Here is a 22962-nt window from a genome sequence, read left to right on the forward strand (position 1 = left end):
TATTAGATATCTACATTCTGTCAGGCTTATACTCAGTAACTCACTATAGTCATGTTAAGAAGTTTAAGAAGGCCTACTTACTACTATATAAAAAAAGTATATTCTATATATAAATCCAGATGGTCGGTACACGGTAGGTCTATCACAGTATCACTCTATTAGATGAGTAGATCTAGATCTTATTATTATTATAATAGATCTAGATGTCTAAATCTAATCCCATTTGAACTCAAGGAAGTCGGCAGGCAGGGTTCAAATTAGAAAAATCTAGGGGTCATCGTAACAACAGTGAAAAAATAATAGATCTTGAATTGTAGTAATAGCGGCGATTAGTGCTACATACGTCGTAACATAGCGACCGGGCATCATTCATGATTGATACTCTTAAGTCTAAGTTAAGTTTAAGTCGAATACTTTTCAAAAGCTGGCAAGCAGCCATTGAAGTCTAGATCTAGATCAAAAGTATTCAAATTAAAGAATCTAGATATCTATCTAGACTGATTCAAACCACTCTAATCTGGACCGAGATCTAGACTTATAAGACAATACGGTAACACAAGATTTAAAAAAAAAAATAGAACTTTAACTGTGTCAAAAGACCGGATGTGCGGAGTTCAAAACAAATCAAAAATCTTATTTCGCATTCTTCCGAAAATGGAAAAATAATAAAATCGGATTTTTTTTTTTCATAAAAAAAAAATTGAAAAAAAAAAAATCGGATTTAAAAAAAAAAAAATGTCTGGAAAACTTCGGATTTTTTTGCTAGAAAATCGGACCAGAAGAAATTATCGGAATTCCGACAATTGTCGGAAAATTCCCATCACTGAAAAAAGAAAGGATTGTTGAAATAGAAAATAAATTGCTAGGTTAAAAATCATACAAACTATCCAACGTAGGATGTAGAATTATTTTATTCGAGGGACAAAAAAAATTGCCCAATACTTTGCTGTTTAGGCCATTTCTATTAGACTTTGATTTTATCAAAACTATAGAAAGGAGACCCTCCTCCCCTCATAAGAAAGATTTAAAGAACAAAAATTTTAAATGCGAATGAAATGAAGCAGTTTTCTAGTTTGAAAAATGTTAAATATACAAATCAACAAATTGAATATGTAAAACATACAGTGCTGTCACGTGACAGTCCAGTGGGATGGTCAATACTATAGTGTAGATGAATCTGACAATGGTGTGACACTTCAAAAAAAAAAAAAAAGTAGGTGGCTATGGAACCAAAGAACAAGACGAGAGCTCTGTAGATAGAAAACCCTAACACATACATCCAGAGTCGCATGTCAGTTGAAACTACAATCCAGACACAAACTATTGTTACTTCAACAGTCCATGACTGTTTTTTTTTTTTATTTTTACCAAAGTACTAATTCTGTTAAATGAAAGTAAAAACGTTTTTTTTTGGGACTAACCAACAATTACTTACAAAGTGTTTGGGACTTGTATTGTTACAATGTGTTTGTTAGAAACACAAGAATGGTGAAAACTACTTCCCTCAACAGGCAAACACTAACTTAACCCATTTCCAAAGCCATTGTCACCTGACCAACAGAACATTTTCCCACCCTGAGTCGGCTCATACCAGGTACTGATGAGATCTGGTCCAAGTCTCAATGTTGGGTTGGCTAGAGGGCACCCCACCTCACTTAAAACTACAATGCTCTATTGTACTAGTTCTCAGCTCTTCTTTTTCAAGTCCATTACTAACTGAAGCCTGATGTGAACAAAAGCTGATGATAGCATGTGATGACAGACCACAATACTAACAGACAAGAATTAAAAATAATTGATTATATATTTTATAAGCCCCCCCCCCCTTTTTTTTTTCTCAAGATTACATAATGTACAAAATTCAATCTGTATACCAATTAAAAATCGATGAAAAAAATAGCCAGAGTATAATGTGTCTCTAATAGATTTGTTATTGAAGGGCAACAATGACCAAGAGTAGAATCAGGGAATACAACAAAATTCAATGAAATCAAATTATAAAATGATAGTACATTTGTTTTTCCTTAACATAACTACACGTGAGTCAGAACACAAATGGTCATCTCCAAAGAGATGAGATCAACTAGGATGACACATTGATATGTGAATGTATCATATCGTGATTTTATCCTAACTACATTCTCAATACATATGCAGCCATGACGAAGGAAACCAAACAGTAATAAACAACAAGGTGAAAAACTCTCAAACAGCTGCACGGTCCATCCACTCAAGGAACACATGAATGTTCAACAAATTATTATCACGCTGACTCCAATACGTCTATCACCTTAGTTATGTTATTCACATCTGTGCTACCAAATGCAGTCTGAAATATATAAAAATAAAATGTTACATTTAAGGAATTTGAAAACACTTTGAACATTTTATTTTGTTTCTTTTCATTTATAAATAATTACTAACCTTTGTTTACAAAAAGTTCCACATATCTCGTGCATATCTATTTTTAGAATCAACTTACCGTAAGACTCATAAAGTTCAGGAATTTCTTTAACATTTTAATCATGGGACCAAAGTCTTCATGTGGAATGAGTTGTTTCACTGTTTTGGCATACTCCTAAAGATACAATACAATCAACACCATTATTCAAAAGATAATAAACTTAAAACAGTTTTAGCTATCCAGTTCATTTCTCTGTTCTTAGCTATTTAACTAACATGCAGTAACAGCTACCTTTTCAAATTATACAAAAGTTTGTATAATACTTTACAATTAAACAAAAAAAAAGTTAAACATTTATATTTAAATAAGTGCACTTTTCCTTCAATCTAAGATAGTTTTTAAATTTATTAAAACATGTCTAATAAAATTTATAACAATTATGGAGTTAAAAAAATAAAAATGTCACACACCTTATTATTGATGATGGTTGTTCCCAATAAAAGACCTGCATAAGATGCCACAATGCTGTTTTCCATATGTTTACCAGCTTTTAATAGAGCTGAAAAAAACAGAAATGTGCAAGATAAGAGATGGACTTCAAAATAGAATGTTTGATCAAATATAGCTAGCGCAATAATAACAAGTTTGTTTCAGAACTAAAGCTTCAAACTCCACCTTGTATAGCAGCCAATATTCCTGTTTGGAAATTTGCAGGTCTGCTCAAAAAATTCAATTTAAAATAAAAACAAAGAGAAGGATCTACTTTAAGCCAGCCTCTAATTATATGGATATGAAATTATGATTATCCAAAAAACTAACCACTTAAATAAGAGAAAAATAAATTTAAAGGAATAACTTGTGCAACTGACCTCGGGTAAAAGTTTCTTCATCGTCCTCCAGAATAGTCTGATTGGCATCTTCACCCTCCACACTTTTGTTAGAGCCAGATGGTGTCATGCTTTTCTCCCCCTCCTCTTCTCTGGCCTTCTTCAGACTGTTAGTGATCCACTGGATGCCAGAGTCTGACTCTTTCCACTCTCCGCTTTTGTTAGGGGACTCGGCTGTAGTTGTGTCGCCTGAACTTATTTCTCGGTCTTCCTCCAACTCACGGGCAGCTTGCTCTCTTTGAACAAATAGCTGCCAAACATAAAACATAGGAATGTGTCAAGATTCTAGACTATGGCTAATGCTACAACTGAAGCAAACAAAAGTGTAAAACAAATGCATTCATCAAATAGCCAGACAAGACAACAGTCTATTCATGTCTACTTCTGATTTTCATTTCTCTGTAATTTAAAAGGCGTAAGAAAATAAATTTACACCCAAATAGGTATTTAAAAAGTGACAGGAAAAAAAGCAATTTCAATTTGAATACTTTTCACATTTGTCTCTAGTTGAAAGCTAGAGACCAGTAGCTGTCCATTTGCAGAGCCTCCTTGGCATGGATGATTTAGGGTGGTTAGAGAAGAATTTTATTTGTAGGTTAGGCAATCTTAGATTATGCTTTGTTTCAACAAATGATTTATTCAATATCTATATTTATAAAGAGGGTGTGCTTGTAAAGCACTTGGCTTCTGAACTAAGGGGTTTCAGATTCAAATCTTGGTGAAGACTCTAGAATGTTTTCAAATGTTTTAGACTCCAATGTGTGACACCTCGTTAACTGTTGGCCTTAGAAACTCATCTGTCCTATAGATTGCAAAGTCTAAAAGGGGTACAAACGACTTTGAAAAGTAAAAAAAACAACAACAGAAGATATGATCAACTCAAGTGGACCTTACTTGTACTACAGCCTTAATAGCACTCATTGTTTTGGGCTGCTCTTTCTCTGTGTACTTCACTTGAGTCTCCATCTCCATCATAATTTGTCTGTTGGTTTCTCTGTTCTCTACCAAGTTGATGAGCAGGCCCAGACACTAAAACAGAACAAGATTATAGTGTACCCTTCAAACAAGAAAAAGCTCCATTGAACAGAATATTTAGGACATTTCATTAGTATTGGATAAACGATTCATGAATATAAAGAACAGAGGTACAGATGTCTAACACGTCACTTACCAGGATGGCCAGGTCAAACCTCTGCTCTATTGGAACACACCACTGCGTGGTAGTCAAACATTTGACTATTGTGGTCATTAAAGATGTCTCATGTGTTGAGTCTAAACCTCCCAATACTAATGAAAAGAGAAATCAAATACATACCCTTAGGACCAAAATACACATGTGTACAATGAAGTTTGACATGTTAGCCAAATAAAAAAAGTATCTGATGACATTTTTTTTTCTACCTTAGACAAATATTTTGACATGATGACTCACTGAGTTAGGTGTAAACTAACAAAATGAGATCTAGAATTTAATTTTAGTCTTCTAGCTTTTTCCTTTAGTCTGCTTTCTACCTATTTGGGAATTCTAAAGCCAATAATTTATTGGACTTTAAATGCCTAAGCATCTTATTACTGTAAGCACTTAATAAGGTGACTGAATATCTCATGAGGTTTGAGAGGCATGTTCTCCGACAGAATGAACTACGCATGCCAAGAAATGCAATGACACGAAGACCAATTCCAGGAAAGCACAAACAGGGACTTTCATGGAGGACACTGTTGTGATGTTATGGATGCCGTTCTCAGCTGCACCATATTATAATGTATTAAAATATACAATTTTATTAAAAGAGCATCAAATTTTCAAAAACTTGACAATAATTTTTTAGAAATAAAGCAACTTATAAAAAAAAAAAAAAAAAAAAAAAAAAAAAAAAAGTTGACTTGGCCATTTTTAAGGGGGTCATCTACCTTGAAACCCTTTTTTTTAGTTTTCAACATTTAATGATATCTGATGTATTCAAATGATGTATTGGATCATAAAAACACATAAAAAGCTTTAAAAATATAAATTTTAAATGAAATTAAACTTTTTTTCATCAAAAAGGGGGGTCGAGGGGTAAAATCACCTCATTTTTAAGAATGTGTTTCTGAAATAACTATTACAGCTACAGGTCTGAAATTTGGTATGTTGATAGACACCTTATCTCCTTACAGGATGACAATAAGACATTTTGAAAAATGTATATAATTTTTTTTTTATTAATTTTTACATTTTTACCTCTTCCGCGGACAGCGTTTTCGTTCATTGAAACCCATTAAAATGACTGTTACTCATTTCCTGTTAATATTTTATGACATTTTCTATTGTCATCCTGTGCTAGGACCATATTTAAACATCTATACCAAATATTATGATAATTGAATAGATAGTTTTTGAGAAAAGTGATTCTTAAAAACATATACCCCTTGAAAATTGACATTTTGAGAAAAACGAAAAATAAAGTTTCAAAGAGAGAAAACAACAAGAATTGTACATTTAAGGCTAAAAAATACTCTTTTATTTAGCAGATATGACATTTAAGAAAAGAAAATACACAAGCACCAATTGAAATTCTGCTTAATTATTTTATAAGATGGCATTTGTGTGCCCCCCCCCCACCCCGCTTTTCTTAAAAAAAATTTTTTTTTTAAAGTACTGTTTGAAACACCAGAATAATATTAATTTACAAGTGATTACTTAAAATAGCATAAAAAAAACATACAAATAAAAAAAAAGATAGCTAATTAGTCAATATATGCAAAACAATTTATAAATTATATTAATTATGAAACAAAAATAACTTTATAAAAAAAATAATTGAAGATAATTTGTAAAAGTTTTCTTCAGAAAAATCATTATTAATAATAGAAAAAAAGATATTTACAAATATATACACACACAAACATGGTTTAGCAAATAAATAAAATCAATATCAATCATAAATATATACACACACATATATGGTTCAGCAAATAAATAAAATCAATATCAATCATAAAATAAAATATATAAATACAAACATATACATAAATGATATGTACACTCATATATACAAATGTGGTTCAGGCAAAAACAAATAAATGCAACTGCAGATGACAAAAATTATTTAAAATTACAAATTCTAAAGCTACAAGTCAGCACCTCCAGGTATATACTGCGCACCTCCTTCAACCAACTCAATCCTTCTTCCTTCCTTGTCTATCGCATTCTTCCTCAGCTGTCTTCGAAGACTCTCATTGTTATCTAATGCTCGCTGTGCCTTAGACATTCGCATTGTGTCCCTCTTTGACCCCAATATTTCAGTATGAATACCAACATCCAATTTTAAGAAATCCAAAAAATATTTAGACGCCAACGAGCCCATGTTGAACTCCCCAATCCCAACAGAAACAGACACCTCCACACGTTGTTTACCAATAAAAAGGTGTTTTGGGCAACGACTCCAAATAAGAGCATGTGCAGACTCATTGGCATTTTGAGTTTGCCCTTCAGTGCATCGTCCGAGCAGATCATCCTCGGTAAGTCTCTCATAAACTGGCTTTATGTATTCAGCTACTAATGGAGAGAGATATGTGGAACTCATCTCTTGATGGGAAGCAGCTGGAACGCCCAGTGCTTCAGCTCGTTTGAAAAAGCACCAGGACAGTGATCCTTCAGGGCAGTAGCTATGGTTCCAAGACTCATCTGAGGAGGTGCAATGATAAAAAGTAGCCCAAACTGCCTTGCGCATTTCAGGAACCGTAGTAAATGAACGCAGAGCCTTGGTGAAATATTTTTGTAGGACAGCAATTTTAGTTTGGGTAAGCTTACCTCTGCCATTGCCTCCAAGAGTTACTTTTTGTTTTTTTGCAGTGTCCACCACATTTCGTAAGGCTGTACCCAAACGCTTGCCAACGTGGTTGATGCACTCGCGCTTTTCCACATTTAGACCCACGTATGGATTGGACTTGTGGATTGCTTTGATTGTATTACTATCACCATCGGACACAACAGTTCTGTAGCGCAACCCGAATGTCTCAATAGATCTGGAAAACATGATAAGAGCTGCCTGCTGCTCCATACTACCGCTAGATCCGGTGTGGTTGATGTTGCATAATGGCTTGTGAAGCTGTTGCCAAGCCACAAATTGTTCATTGGTAATGACTTTTTTGTTCAGTTGGTCCTTTTTCTTGCTGCAAGCATGGCAGTATTTCGACATTACTTGGAAGTCTATTATAAGTCCTGTCCGATTGTCAATGACACATCCTACACCATAGTTAGACTTGTGTCCTCTGGTCTGCCATGTGCCATCGTAAGAAATGTCGATGTCTACAATACTGTTTCCTTCTTGTTCAGGATAGGCATTTCTGACAATGTGTGCTGTTTCATCAAGGATTTTCTTGGAATATAGCGTCGAAGCTTTGTGGATTTGCGTAGTATGGTGAGCATAGGACTTGCTGTGCATCACCGGCATGTTCATCAGTTCAGAAAATTTGGTAAGTCCAGCATAGCCCATACCAGTTGCAAGTGATGCAGCTACCACTTGCCTATTGATAGTAAATATTTTTTCCACTTTAGGCGAGGTGTAAGTTTGTGACTTTACTTGGGAACATGTGGCACAAAACACCTGAAGAAGCACTGCAAACCCTGATTTGTTTTTTGCATCGTGGTTCAGCTGTAGACACTGTGTACCACATTTTCCACATTGAAGGCCATCAAATAAGGTCTGCAGTGTTTCTAAGAAGACATAAGTTGTGGGCAAAGAAGATTCTTTGGGGCTGGATTCTTTATTTGCAAAATAAGCAAGTTTGCGTTTTGATGCAGGTATTGACGAAGTTTGTTGAATATCTGTTGACAAGGTTGAGTCCATTAGTAAGGATAAAGATGGCGATGTTGATGGCGCTGGTGTCAAAACAGATGAATTTGAAGTAACTTGATCTGAGGTAAAAACAGGTGTACTTTGCGATGAGGAAGTAAGCAAAGGGGATGCAGCACGTTTCCGTAGTAAGGCTTCCAAAGCAAGCTTTGATTGTCTACTTCTTCTGTTCTTTGATTTAGGAGCAGCTTTTATTGATGATTGTTTTAGTGGAGGCATTTTTATCTAAAAAGAAAAAAATGAGAAAATGTATAAATTCTAATACAAATAAGAAGCACAAATATTACAAACAACTGAAAAATACAGGTATATCTATCTATCTATATATGTATATACATATATATATATATAAGTATATCCACATAAAAAGAACAAAGTCTTATCTGAATAGAGCAGTGATTTTTCCAGAAAGTTTTAGCATCAGCAAGCAATGGTCTTGTCACCAATCTGGGATCATATATGCCTGTTCAAAGAACAAAGCAAAGAAAAAAAAAGTTAAACATGAAGTGAAATAGAAACAAAATTATTTATAATCACAACATTGATATATACAGAGCTAATTATATTTGTAGAAAAAAAAAAAGTCTTATCTGATAGCTGCATCAGTGTATCATGTGTAACAGTGGTCCAAAATGGTCTTGTTGACGACTTTAGCTGAAGAAAAAAATAAAAAAAGAAAGCTGAAGTCTAGATCTAGATCTTGTTATAATAAGTTTTTGATTGATCTAAAAACTAAATCTAAGCATCATAACCTAACATAAAAGTGTCGATCTACATATCTGATATATACTCATATCAAGAGTTGTATTTTTGTTGGTAACTCTTTTCCTAGATCTAGAATCTAGAGATTACGATTTTTTTTTTAAAACTTGATATTCTAGATCTAAATCTAGATCAGCTATCACAACATAGATCTAGATCTAAATTTGACTCTGTTGTCTGTATCTCACTAGATCTATATTAGTCTATCTCTATCAAGACTTCAAGATTAGATCTAGATCTAGAGTTACTACTTTTTTTTTATTACTAGAGTTCTAGTAGATGATTAGATCTAGATCCAGACTAGTCTAGATCTAGAGTCTAGCTGATTAGAAGATCCAGACTAGTCTAGAGACACTAGACTAGAGTCTAGATGATTAGATCTAGATTCTAGATCCAGACTATAATAGTCTAGCTAGAGTCTAGATGATTAGATCCAGATCCATACTAGTCTAGATCTAGATGATTAGCTCTAACTCTAGATTCTAGATCAAGACTAGTCACTAGTCTAAGTCTAAGAGTCTAAATGATCGAGATAAATAAATGATAATTAGAGATCTAGATCTAGATATTAGATCTATATGCTACTACTACGATATACTAAAGAGACTAGAATCTAGATCTAAATACTAGATCTAGACTAGATTCTTAGTTTTCTAGGAATAGATACAGTGTCTAGTTACTGATAGTAGATCTAAACACTAAAACAATTGAGTTTGCCAGTAAATATGCAAACAACACGCTGGTCTAGGTCTAAACAACTTAGTTTTACTAGTGAAATAGTCTGTATAGTCATAGTCACAGTGTAATAGTAGAGTCTAGTACTAGATCTAGATTATTATATCTAGATCTACGAAAAAAACGTTTTTATTCAATGTAGATCTATAAAAATTGAAGAAAGCTTGTTCTTACCGTAAGAAAATAAAGATGAAGACAAGCGTATTGTTTCCTAGTATAATGCCAATACTTCCATGTGGACAGCACAAGGTCTACTATCGATACTAAGAGGCTATCTTGTTATCCTTGACATCCAAGCATCATGGCCGACAACAACCAATCAAAATCGTTTGTTTTGTATATAAACATACGGCATCCAATCGGATTTGAATAGAAACATGTGAACTAAGGCTGTTCAAACCGGTCTCAAGGCTATGGCTATTTTTACACATGTGGGTCATTTGTAGGGCAGTATAGACGAGGTCGTAAGCTTTACAACCATACCAAACATGATACACTGTCATGGCGGGCAACGTGGTAATCGGCATCATAAAATGACGATTTTTTCAACATTTTGAACAAAAGGGCTACACCCTACCCCTTTCAAACTCGTTTTTTACATCTAAATATTGATATTTTGATGATTTTAGCTTGAAAATATCATTTATAAGATATTTTTATAACATAATATGCAACTTTTGAAAAATCGATTTTTTTGATGAAAATTGATTATTTTTGACCCGTTGACCCCCTTAATAGCTGATAATCTAGTCTATAACAAGAACTTTCAATTCAAATGATAATAATGTTCAAGGAATGCAATAGAAATATGAAAGGACTTATGTTTCTATACTAATTCCTTTCCATATATTATCCTAATGTGCACCAGAATTACTGAGTAGAACCAGACTTACTGTGTTCATGGGTGATGTTGAGTAGAACCCTGAGAACTGCTAACATACAGGTGAGAACTGTGAAGCCTGGTGTGTCTTTAACAGCCTTGTTCTCCTCCACACTATCTTGTACAGTATATGTGGGCATACACTTCTGACACATTCTTAGCAGTCTTTAGAGACAAAAGTCAATTGATAGCATGTTATAGGCAAGAAAAAAAAAAAAAGCTTAACAGATTAATTACATCATGTTTAGGTTTATTATATAAAACCATCAAACAAACTAAAAATATATCAATGAACCAACCTTGTGCAAGACTGAAGCAAGGCAGCATTTTTATAAGCTATTAAATAATTTTGGTTATCAGAATTCATAAAACTGATCTGAAAAAAAAGTTAACAAATTGTAATATTATATACATTATATATTTATATATATTTATATATATATGTGTGTGTGTGAAGTGATATTTTTGTACATCTATCTATATCCCAGGCCAATTGAAACTTTGGGTGTAAACACCTTTTTGTTTTAATTTGTTTCTAATTCTCTAAGACTTTATCTCGTATCTTAAAGTCTTCTATCACATAGTCACGAAATGAATATTTTCATAAAATTTTACTGTCCTGTCTAAAATAGCTGACAAGTTAATGATAAACTTTATCAATCAATTTATTTGTTATTAATGATTAGAATAATTTGTGTTATTGAGATAAGTATTTTAAACATTTGAATAGCTTTAAAGGTTTGTCTATTTCAATACAATTTGTAAAAAAAATGGATATTCTAACTTTATACTGACAGACCTGCCTACCAAAAAAAGTCCAAATGCGTAACACTTACGGTCAAAATGCGTATTTTGGAACCAGAATGCGTAACACTTACGTGATCCTCTATTTTGTCATATATATATATATATATATATATATATATATATATATATATATATATATATATATATATATATATATATACTAGACATATGTTACCCGCGACCCGCGGGTCTTTATTTGCGCATTACTGTCGATATAGTCACTGAGAGTGTTTTGTAAACAATTAAACGAAATAATAATGTAATAAGTAAAGCGAATGTGTCAATGTAAAAATTGTGTGAATGAAGCTATCAAATCAAAATAGCTAATAGGCTTAAATCTATTTTTTTTTTCAAATTAAAACATTTGCATTAAAAATTGAGATGAATAGACTTAATTTTGTATGTTCATGTGTTAAAGTAAAAAGTAGATCTTGATGTAGACATAGATCTAAATCTACACTAATCTAGTTGCCTTTTATAGAGTTCATTCTGTGTTGCGCATGCGTGACCTTTTTTCATGAATGAATATAGGCCTATCTTAACACGGCTACGCAGCTTTATTTAGCGAACAGCGAACGAATGTATTAAAAATGCTTTAGAAAAACAAATTTGAATGTTAATTTGATTAAAATATGAAATGAGTGGACAATAATTAGTATGTTTATGTGTTAAAGCATAAAACTATCTTTGCGAAAAGAAGTTTTATTATCTTAGAGTTCAATAAGAGTTTTAGACCTAGGCCTAAGAATAGACTCAGTAGAGAGATGTGTTAATCACTGTTAATGTGTAACCATTTGGTAATGTCTAATGAAAGGATGTTCGCCAGACTTTACCCGCGGCCTTCGGGTCTAAGTTTGTGTTTTTACTAATGTAGTGGATTGGATTTAGATGTATGTTAAACTTAACTAATGATCCTTTCAAGTTTTTTCTCTTTCACTACGAAAATAAAATTAGGTTTGCGAAAATGGGATTACCCGAAGCCGATAAATTCATATCTATTACAAACGAAAAGAGCGATAGCTTTGTTAAATGAATGGGATTATAAAGTGAACAATTAAACGAAATAATTTTTAGTACGCCATTCATGAATGAATATAGATCTAGGCCTATCTCAACTCGGCTTCGCAGCTTTCGTAAATAAATGTAGCTTTAAAAACCAAATTTGAATGTTTATTTGATCAAAATATGAAATGAATGGACTTCAATTAATATGTTTATGTGTTAAAGTATAAAACTATCTGTGCGAAGAGAAGCTTTATCATCTTAAAGTTGAATTAGAGTTTTAGATCTAGGGATGGGATTATAAAGTAAACAATTAAACGAATTAATATTTAGTACGCGATTCATTACGGAATTGTCTAATGAAAGAATGTTCGTCAGGAAATCTGTAATCACAGATATAAGGAACTAATTAATGTAAAAAATGATTTTGAAACACAAAATTGAAGGTTAATTTTATTATATAATGAAATCAATGGATCTTCTTTTGTATTTTCATGTGTCAAAGTAAAAAACTATCTGCGCAAAGTGTATTTCTTAAAATTAGATCTAGGTCTAAATCCTTTCCATCTTTTCTCATGTCAACATTGTAGACATGGCCTAGATCCATAAAATACTATAGCTGTAATAGAGTCGGACAACTTTATTTTTTTTGAGGGTCTTAAGTTTGTTTTAGGGCTACAATACATACACTACGGTCTAAGTTGGTACCCAAGGAACATTCCTGCCTAGTTTTATCAAGATTGGTCAAGCGGTTTTGATGTCTATAAGTAACATACATACATACATACATACCCCTCACATTCTACTTTATAATATAGATATATATATAATATTAGATGTCATGATTAGATCTACAATCTAAATCTAGATCAATAGAGATGATATCTAGACTAGATCTGGATCTATGTCTATATAATGAATATAATCTACTCTAGATCTGGGCTCAAATGTGTTACCGATGCCGTGGATCCGCTAGATCCAAACTTTCGTAGGCCTACCTTCATACTTGATCTATTCTATACTAAGACTAAGAATCTAGTCTAGATCTAGACTAGATGATAGTAGATGTTATCGATCTAGATCTAGTCAATCTAAATTCTAAATCATACTAGATCTATAACTAGTTTGTAGGGTAATGTAGAGAATCATAACGTAATGACTAGCTAGACTCGAGCTAGATCTATTCCTGTATAACAAGTTATCTAGATTCTAGATCTAGAATCCTGATCTAGATCTAGACTAGATATCTACAATGTCACTCAATGTGTTTTTAATCGATAGCTGTTCGATTTTTTTTTCTATACAAATGAATATAAGAATCAGGAATGCACCAACATAATTAATTTCTACTCATGAACTTACAAAAAAAAAAAAGTCACGTTGGTCAGCTAACTGACAGTACCAACCTGGTACCAACCCGCCACTCCCTCACTCTCGCGTTCTTTATTTCTAGACATCTAATTGTTAAGTACCAATCAACGTATAGATCTGGGCACATTGTGTTCACCCCACCTTTTCTGTTTCGCCCCTCTCCCCACAGGTGGGCTTAGCGTGACCTCGGTGACCGCTTGTAAGCTAGTCTAGAGAGGAGAAAAAAAAAGCATACGAAATGCGTAACGCGACGGGTTAAATGCGTATTTGCGTACTGGCGGTCATTTTTGGGAGATTTTGCGTAACGGTAGGCAGGTCTGTACTGAGAATACAGAATCAAAGGTCAATTTGGAACCAAGAACTTAGAAACCTATCTTACATTTTCCAGAACTCTCAAACACCTATCTAGCTTCCTCAAAACAGGCAGTGCATTCTGGATATCCTGTGTCAAGTCTTCAGGTAGATTTTTCTCACAGTTTGTCACTAGAAAAGCAATTCATAAAAATCACATTTTGAAAAAAAAAAAATCTTATTTTTTTAATACAATGAGACTAAAAAAATAATTTTGCTATAAAAAAAAAGCAGTAATTTTTTCTTACTTGCTGTAAAGTATACCTACAAGGCCATACAACATTTGATTATAATAGTATATATAGCCAGAACATACCAGAATCCACAATGTGATCAAGGCCACCAAATGAACGAAGTTCTTCTTTAAACCATTCACCAGCCCGTCTTGAAGTTAAACTTAATAAAGATTCCAATGCCAGATTGCCAGTCTAAAGAAAACAACATATCAGTGAAGTCAAAAGTTAAGGTCAATTTCCTTTGTACTTTTTTAAACCCCTTCTAAACTTAAAAATTCATAAATCAAGAAAAAAAAAAAACGAAATTGTAAATCACATTGATATTTAGCCAGCACAATAATAAACTTTTTAAGAATTCTTCCCAAGAACTGTCCCAAACTTTCAAATACTGAATAAAACACTAACATGATGCTCTGTTTGGCTGCTTAATATTTTACTACTTTGCAGCCACACCCAAACCCTAGCTAGAACGATTGATATAACTAAAAACTAAAAATAATAATGTACAATACACATTAAAAAAATTGATTACCGAAACAAATCCTAAGTCAATTTCTCTGGCATGTGTTTCTTGCTGCAACTGTGCCAGCAGTTCTTGCACTCTTACTTTGGTCTTCTCCAAGTCACCGCTGGTGGACATGTTTCCTTTATCCGCAGAGTCCACCTCATTCAGTTTCAGCATTAGATTTAGACTGTCTCTATCCAGGTCCATGTTTAGCCGATCACGACTCAACATGAACATCATGGCCGATGTACTCAGTGCCAAACACTGTCAATGAAGTGAAGGATAGATAAAAGCAAGCGCCTGGTAGGACAGGTTTCATTTATATAATACATTATCTGGAATAATTTTATAAAATTGAAATGACACACATTAGCAAAATCATAAATATGTGTATACAATTTTTTTTAATGACTTTTGATTTACTTGCGATGGATTATAAGTGATAAAAGAAAAGGGAGGTAAAGGTCCAGAAACAAAAAATAGTCTTAATATCAATATGTTAAACCAGTAGTCGGCAAACTCATTGTTGAAAAAGGAAAATATAGAAAGATATAAAATTAAACTCTATACAGGGAGACTTTTTTAAAACTCCAGCTTGGCTTATTGGCACATTTTTCAATTCCTACTCACACTTTCATTATAGTCAAAAATATTAATAATTTATTTGGACATCTTTTCATTATCCAGCTGAAACTATGCACGAAAACGCATGCCGCGTGACTAGTATCTTTCAAAACCAAGTAATCGTAAACTTAATTCACATTAATTTTGCTCCAATTGTTGTAAACCAACAATTCCCTTTAATGGCGATAACAACTCAAGAATCAGATGTGCTTCCCTGTGCCACTGTCACCCCAGTTTCTAGACTGACTTAAATAATGGTAAAAAAGAAATTCATGAAAAACATTTTCTTTATTTATGCTGTTCTTTTTTAGATTTGATTCCCGCCAAAATAGCAGCAATTAGTCGGTGATAATGACACATGGTTGCGCGAGAGTCTCAGTACAATTTTTTGTAATCTAAAAATGTGGCTCTTTTATGTAGACTTTCTTTTCAAAAATATTTACTTGTCTCTTACAAGGCTAATTAATTAATAATTTTTCATGCTTGCAATAAACCTTTTGTGAAAGAGTGGCATCCAAGGAGTCAATGAGACCCAGTTGTGCTAAACAAACTTGTATCAAGTATTTTCTAATTTATATATAGTGTTATAACTTGGTGGTGGCACAGAGAGGGGTAGTGGTGTGTGTGTAGTCAGCCGACGCAAATCGCCCCAGGCCAGCGCTAGAAGAGCGGTCAACCATGACGAGCTACGACGGTCAGCCGAGTCGAGTGTCAACAGGACAGTTCGGGAAGGATCGCCGTCGTGAACAGAGCTCAGAAGCGTCACGAGAGTTGTAGTCATCTGACCACCTAGAAACGTCCAGCGGCGTTCTGTCCGGTTCGAGAAAGCCAGTAGGGACCCTATATAAGAGCACAGGTGTCGCAGTCAAGAAGGTCGAGAAAAGGGGCTCAATACAGCAAGGTTCAGAAAGGAGGTTCACGACAGAAGGTCCACTACAGTCCGGTCAACTACAGCACAGTTCAGCGGTGTGGCTCTGTACGGAGCATTACGACGGTTCAGTGCGGAGTACTGTCAAGTACAGTTGAGACGACTGGCGTCTTGATCTTGGTCTGCGATCGAGTCCAACGAGCCTAGTGTGTGAAGTCAGTCCTGAACTGTTGAACCCAGTGCAAGCCCGGAACGAGACGGAGAGGCCAGTGCAAGAGTTGATATGGCGGTACGGTGTTATCGGAGAGATATTTGTACAGTGTACGAGTTGCCAATTGTACAGTATTGGCTGTTATTTATTCAACCATTAAAGTGTTACGTTACTTTGGAGCCCTGAGTTGTCAAGTTCTTTAAGTTGGTGGTGTATGGTGCAGTTTGCAGAGAGCCTGGATAGTGAGATTCGTAACAATAGGTAATTATAATGTTCAATACAAATGAACATGCCACTTATTTAATATACTGACACAAAGCAGCATTTATTTGTCAATGTCAGAAGTGATTGGTGACTCTTATGTTATGTTTACATTAAGGGTAGACCTACTTTTTCTTTAGTAACTTGTTCTTCATGCCAAATTTATATATCAAGAATAATAATGAGATCAGAGCAACAAACTTTGCCTAACAAACTGAATGTGGTATTCCCAGAACAAAAAATCTTTGCCTAACAAACTGAATGTGGTATTCCCAGAACAAAAAATCTTTGCCTAACAAACTGAATGTGGTATTCCCAGAACAACAAACTTTGCCTTACAAACTGAATGTGGTATTCCCAGAACAACAAACTTTGCCTTACAAACTGAATGTGGTATTCCCAGAACAACAAACTTTGCCTAACAAACTGAATGTGGTATTCCCAGAACAACAAACTTTGCCTTACAAACTGAATGTGGTATTCCCAGAACAACAAACTTTGCCTAACAAACTGAATGTGGTATTCCCAGAACAACAAACTTTGCCTAACAAACTGAATGTGGTATTCCCAGAACAACAAACTTTGCCTAACAAACTGAATGTGGTATTCCCAGAACAACAAACTTTGCCTAACAAACTGAATGTGGTATTCCCAGAACAACAAACTTTGCCTAATAAACGGAATGTGGTATTCCCAGCACAACAAACTGAATGTGGTATTCCCAGTACAACAAATGAAATATGGTATTCCTAATGGACTATGTCGAAATTTTATTTACTAAAATCTCAAAATTGAATGGAGCAACAGCTTGAGTACAGGTTTAACTTCCAAGTGTATTACTACTCAGCCAGCACAACCCTTTTCTACCAAAACATAATGATAGATACATAATATAAATGTATAAACTCTAAAAATAGTCTGTTACGTTCCTTTCTAGCATGAGACTCTTTAAACAGTACATTAACACTAAAACAACAACGTCATCGCTTAGAACTCATTTTAATTCTCATGAACACTAGAACACTATTTCGTTTCTATTTTCTCCATTTTCTTTTTCTCCTCTCCGTTCAACACGCATTCGCACCATTTCACATTTACATTAACATGCGCACGTAACACCCCCCCTGTTTAACAAGTTCGATGTACATCGAACGTCCAAAATATAAATTGTCACATATCTTATCAGCCTATTCCAAGTTAAAACTACTTTAAATTCTCTGTAACATAGAGAACCATAATGTACTACAAAACAAAATCATACACAATGACATATTAATACCAATACAATTCTAACATTAGATTTAACATATAGCATTTATATTCACCCATTGTGACAGTAACAATCACAATACTAATTGTTATTATGAACAATTGACACATATATATATCTATGCATATCTCTATGTAATCATGCAGATTTCGTTAATACCACTCCCCGCCTATAATTCAATTTAAATCTATATCTGTTCACTAATCATTGTTGTGTATACTCCCAATTGGACAATCCTCTGTGGAATATCTACTACACTCCGTGCCAGAATTTACAATTGTAAACAATAAAATAGATTAATTCTTAACAGCATGTAAGTAATCATTATATACCCTACACAATCTCACCAACCTAAGTACATCGTGATAATGTATCTGCCACAACATTTTCTTTCCCTGGTATTGTCTTGATCTCAAATTTATAGTCCATCAGTTGTAATGCCCACCTAGCAATTCTATTATTACCACATTTATTTAAATTAATAAATGCCAACGGAGCATGATCAGTCCATAATTGGAATTTAGCCCCCATCAGATAAAAACTTAGCTTTGTTATGCACCACACAATTGCCAGCCCCTCTTTTTCAATAGTTGCATAGTTTAACTCTGCAAGGGTTAGTTTCCTGCTTACATAAAAAACAGGGTGTGCAATTCCACTATACTCTTGCATCAAACAGCCCCCTATAGCTATGGATGAAGCATCCGTTGCCAAAATAAATTCTCTAGTACTATCGGGCAATTTTAATATTGGGTTTTCAGAAAACACCCTCTTAATCTTGTCTAGCGATCTTTGACATTGTTCAGACCAAACTATAATGTTAGATTTCCCTTTCTTGGTAAGATTTGTAAGAGGTTCAATCATTTCTGCAAATTTTGGAACAAATTTTCTATAAAAATTGCATAGACCTAAAAGGCTTCTAATTTGTTTTTTTGTTTTTGGTACACTAATATCCATTATTTTTGCAACTGTTTCTTCCAGTGGTGTAATTGATTCATTTTTTATCTTGTATCCCAAAAAAGGAATTTCACTAAGTCCAATTTTTATTTTTGTTGGTTTCAATGTCAGATTGTTTTCCTTGATAATAGCAAATATCTCTCTTAGACTCTGTAAGTGTTCGTTCCAGTCCTCACTGAAGATGCAGATGTCATCCAAATAGCAAATAGTGTCTCTTCTGTGGCCCAGTATCTTTGCCATCATCCTGTTAAAAGTGGCTGGGGCATTTACTAAGCCAAAACTCATCACATTCCACTGATAGACTCCGAATGGTGTCTTAAATGCGGATAGTGGTTTAGCTTCTTCCTTTAGAGGTACTTGCCAGTATCCTCTAGAAAGGTCCAACGTGGTGAAAATTTTCGCTTTTTTCAATTTAGTAAACATTTCCTCTGCCTGTGGCATTGGGAATGGGTCAAATTCTGTAACTTTATTTAGTTGGCGGTAATCTACACACAGTCTAATGTTACCACATTTTTTTTTAACCAGTACAACTGGTGCAGCACATGACGAATTAGATGGTTCTATCACTCCCAATTGAAGTAGTTCATCTATTTCTTTCTGTAATGCTTCTCTGTGATGCAATGGTACAGCATATTGAGGTAGTTTATTTGGAACTCTGCCTGTTAATTTGATATCATGTTCTATGATATTCGTTTTTCCTGGTAAATCTGTAAAAATATTCTTAAAATCTTCCAATAATGTTGTTACTTCCTTAGCTCTGTCTGACGAGATTCCCTTCACTTCCACATCTTTCCATGTTTGACTGGCATCAGTTGAAATTGTTTCTATGTGTCCCAATCTTTCTTCTGTCTCAATGTCTACACTCACGGATGTACCTATGACCAATGGATCTTCTTTACTGCTTTTTTCACTTTTTTGTTTTGACCTAAATTCTTTTAGCATATCCACATGAAATATTTTCAGCCTTGAATCAATATTAATTTCATAATCCACATCACTAATTTTCCTTGTTACCTTATAAGGACCCAACCATTTCGTGAATAGTACATTCTCCTTATCCTTTAGTAATACCAAAACATCTTGACCTACTTCTAGTTTGGTCAATTTCCTGTGTTCATTCACCCTAGACTGTGTTAGTTCATTTTTATCAAGCACATGTTTGCTCGCTTCCTCACAAGCCTTTATTACTTTATTTCTAGTTTCTGTCACTATATCGTAACTTTCTTTATTTCCAACATGTTCTTGTGGGAGTATTAGTTCTTTTAGGATTGTCATTGGGCCTCTTGGATTTCCTCCATAAATCATCTGAAATGGCGAATACCCCGTGGTTTCGTTACGGCTCTCTCTGTATGCGAAAAGGATTGAGGGTAATGCCACATCCCATTCTTTGGGATTGTCATCTGCTACTTTCGACAACGCTTTCTTTAACGTACAGTTAAAACGTTCACAAATACCGTTGCTCTGCGGGTGGTACGGGGCTGTAAACCGTTGCCGAATTCCAAACATTTTCAAAAATGTTGTCGTTAGTTGGCAGTGGAACTGTGTGCCCCTATCTGACAGTACCTCTTCAGGAAATCCAAACCGTGTAAATAATGTATATAACGCTTGAACTATATCACTGGCTTCAATTCTTTTTAGTGGGATCGCTTCTGGCCATCTTGAGCAAACGTCCATTACAGTTAGAATATATCGATGACCCCTATTTGATATCACCGGCATGGGTCCAATCAAATCAATCGCAATCTTCCTAAATGGCCTTTCTGGTATATCTACCTTTTGTAATGGAGCTCTGATTTTTTTAGTGCCTTTCATTTGACAAACTTTGCACGACAACACATAATTTTTGATGTCTTTGCTAATAGATGGCCAATAAAAGTCCCTAAATATTCTTTGTTTTGTTTTGTGAATTCCCATGTGGCCTGCATATGCTTCATCATGCCCATTCTTCAATATAACATTTCTAAATTCAGCTGGTACAACAACCTGTATAATTTTTCTTCCTTGTGACTCAATTTCTCTTACCAAAATTCCTCTTTCTATATAAAATCTTCCTCCTCTACCTCCTTTCTGGGCCAACTGACGCATCTCTGGGTCATTTTTTTGTTCTGTAATAAACCTTTCCTTGTTGAATACTACATCATTAAGTTCTAATGTTTCTGAGTTTCCTATTAATCCTTCTTTTTTTTTTTCCTTATCTGGTAACTGAAATAATTTTTCCAGATCTCCTGCATCCAGGTCCTTACATTTGGATCGAGTAATACTCATTCCGAAACACTTCTTCCAATTTCCCATATCCTTTTCATTGCAATTCTTTATACCTGGAATATTTCCAATAATCAAATCAATATGAGCATGGTCTATTACACATGCATCCACAATTCCAGTAAAATATGGTGTATCAATTTTAATTCTAGCAACTGGTAATTGTACAGTCTTCCCATCAAACATCACACAATTCCTGGTTTTGCCGGTATATTCTTGTTCCTCTACTAATTTCTTATTAACACCCACAATTGTACTGCCTGAATCTCGTATCGTCCTTGCTATTTTGTTTCCCACGAAGGTCTCAAAATACTCAAGGCTTCCTGCACATGTTAACATTGAAAGGCTTTGATCTCTTCTATCTCTCACTCCGACGTATCTTCCCTGTACATTTCTTTGGTATCGACCTCGGTTACTATAAAACTGTCCTGGTCTACTACCCATTTGGTTCCTTCCTTGTCCTCTAAATCTATTTTGTTCATCATATCTAAATCGTCTTCCATTGTTGATGTAGTTGTCTCGTGTATCTCTTGTTCTGTTAAATGCAACTATTTCTTCTATGTCACTGCCTCTGGATAGTTTCTTATCTGGATGTGCCACCTTATAGGCCCTTATCAGTCTCACTATGTCTTCTATGGCTTTTGGTTTCCTCTCCAACAAAAATATTTTTAATTCCTCCTGACACTCATAAATTGCTTTGTCTATCATTAGAAATGTCTTTAAACCGTCAAAGGTCTTTTCTATTTTAGCGGTTTCAGTCCAATTTTCAAAACTACTGGTCATTCTGTCCAGGAATGTCTGTGGGTCATCATTTGTTTCTATCGCACAGTTAACAAATTGTTCACGGTAGTACGCCTCTGTTTTTCCGTACGTTCGTAGTAATTGTTCTTTCACTACGCTATAGCTGCTCTGGTTCATGCATATCTTCGATGGAACCTCTGCTACGAATGACTTCGATAATAAGAATGACCATTTGTCTTCGGGGTATTCCAGTTCCCTCATTTCAATTTCAAATTTCTTCAAAAAAATGTCTATGTCCATTTTAGCTTCTTCGAATATTGCACCTTTATACTTTGCTAGTTTGTTCCCTGTAGTTTCCCCTTTTCTTTTATCACTCTCTTTTTCTTGGGTTGTTTTTAACTTTTTCTCGGCCGTCTCTTTTTCGAACGCCAATCTCTCTCTTTCAATGGCAACTAATTCGTTTTTCTTTTCCCTTTCAATGGCTATCTTTTCTCTTTCTCTTTTGTCCTCCTTGTCTAATCTTTCCTTTTCTTTTTCTCTTTCTCTTTTGTCCTCCATGTCTAATCTCTCCTTTTCTTTTTCTCTTTCCATTGCTAATCTCTCCTTTTCTTTTTCTCTTTCCATTGCTAATCTCTCCCTCTCCATCAACCTTTCTTGTACGTATTTTCTTAGTTCTGCCCCTTCAAGCTCTAACAACCTTCCCTCTTCTTTCAACGCTGCTACCTCAGCCTTGTCCGCCATTTTCTATTACTATTAATCAAATTGAATAGTATCCTATCACTAGATCTAGACTATATAATATGATATCTCTACTATCTGTTGACAGGAGATCAACTGTGTATAAAGGACTACGTAGGTTTTACCTTTACGTTGGGCGCCACTTGTTACGTTCCTTTCTAGCATGAGACTCTTTAAACAGTACATTAACACTAAAACAACAACGTCATCGCTTAGAACTCATTTTAATTCTCATGAACACTAGAACACTATTTC

General features: G+C 34.4%; 1 protein-coding gene across 1 annotated transcript in view; it reads right to left on the minus strand.

The window, feature by feature from the left end:
- Positions 1-1199: 1199 nt before the first annotated feature.
- Positions 1200-22962, minus strand: part of LOC106051949 (uncharacterized) — a 31675-nt gene continuing 9912 nt past the window's right edge. Inside the window, exons 7-17 of the mRNA XM_056019123.1 lie at positions 14806-15042; positions 14354-14465; positions 14066-14169; positions 10806-10882; positions 10520-10671; positions 4463-4578; positions 4186-4320; positions 3274-3541; positions 2875-2963; positions 2483-2578; positions 1200-2329 (exon numbers count right to left, since the gene is read on the minus strand). Of these exons, the coding sequence (XP_055875098.1) occupies positions 2264-2329; positions 2483-2578; positions 2875-2963; positions 3274-3541; positions 4186-4320; positions 4463-4578; positions 10520-10671; positions 10806-10882; positions 14066-14169; positions 14354-14465; positions 14806-15042 (1452 nt within the window). The 3' untranslated portion in view covers positions 1200-2263. The remainder of the gene's footprint in view (positions 2330-2482; positions 2579-2874; positions 2964-3273; positions 3542-4185; positions 4321-4462; positions 4579-10519; positions 10672-10805; positions 10883-14065; positions 14170-14353; positions 14466-14805; positions 15043-22962) is intronic.

This window comes from Biomphalaria glabrata, chromosome 2, assembly GCF_947242115.1.
Source record: "Biomphalaria glabrata chromosome 2, xgBioGlab47.1, whole genome shotgun sequence".
NCBI lineage: Eukaryota > Metazoa > Mollusca > Gastropoda > Planorbidae > Biomphalaria > Biomphalaria glabrata.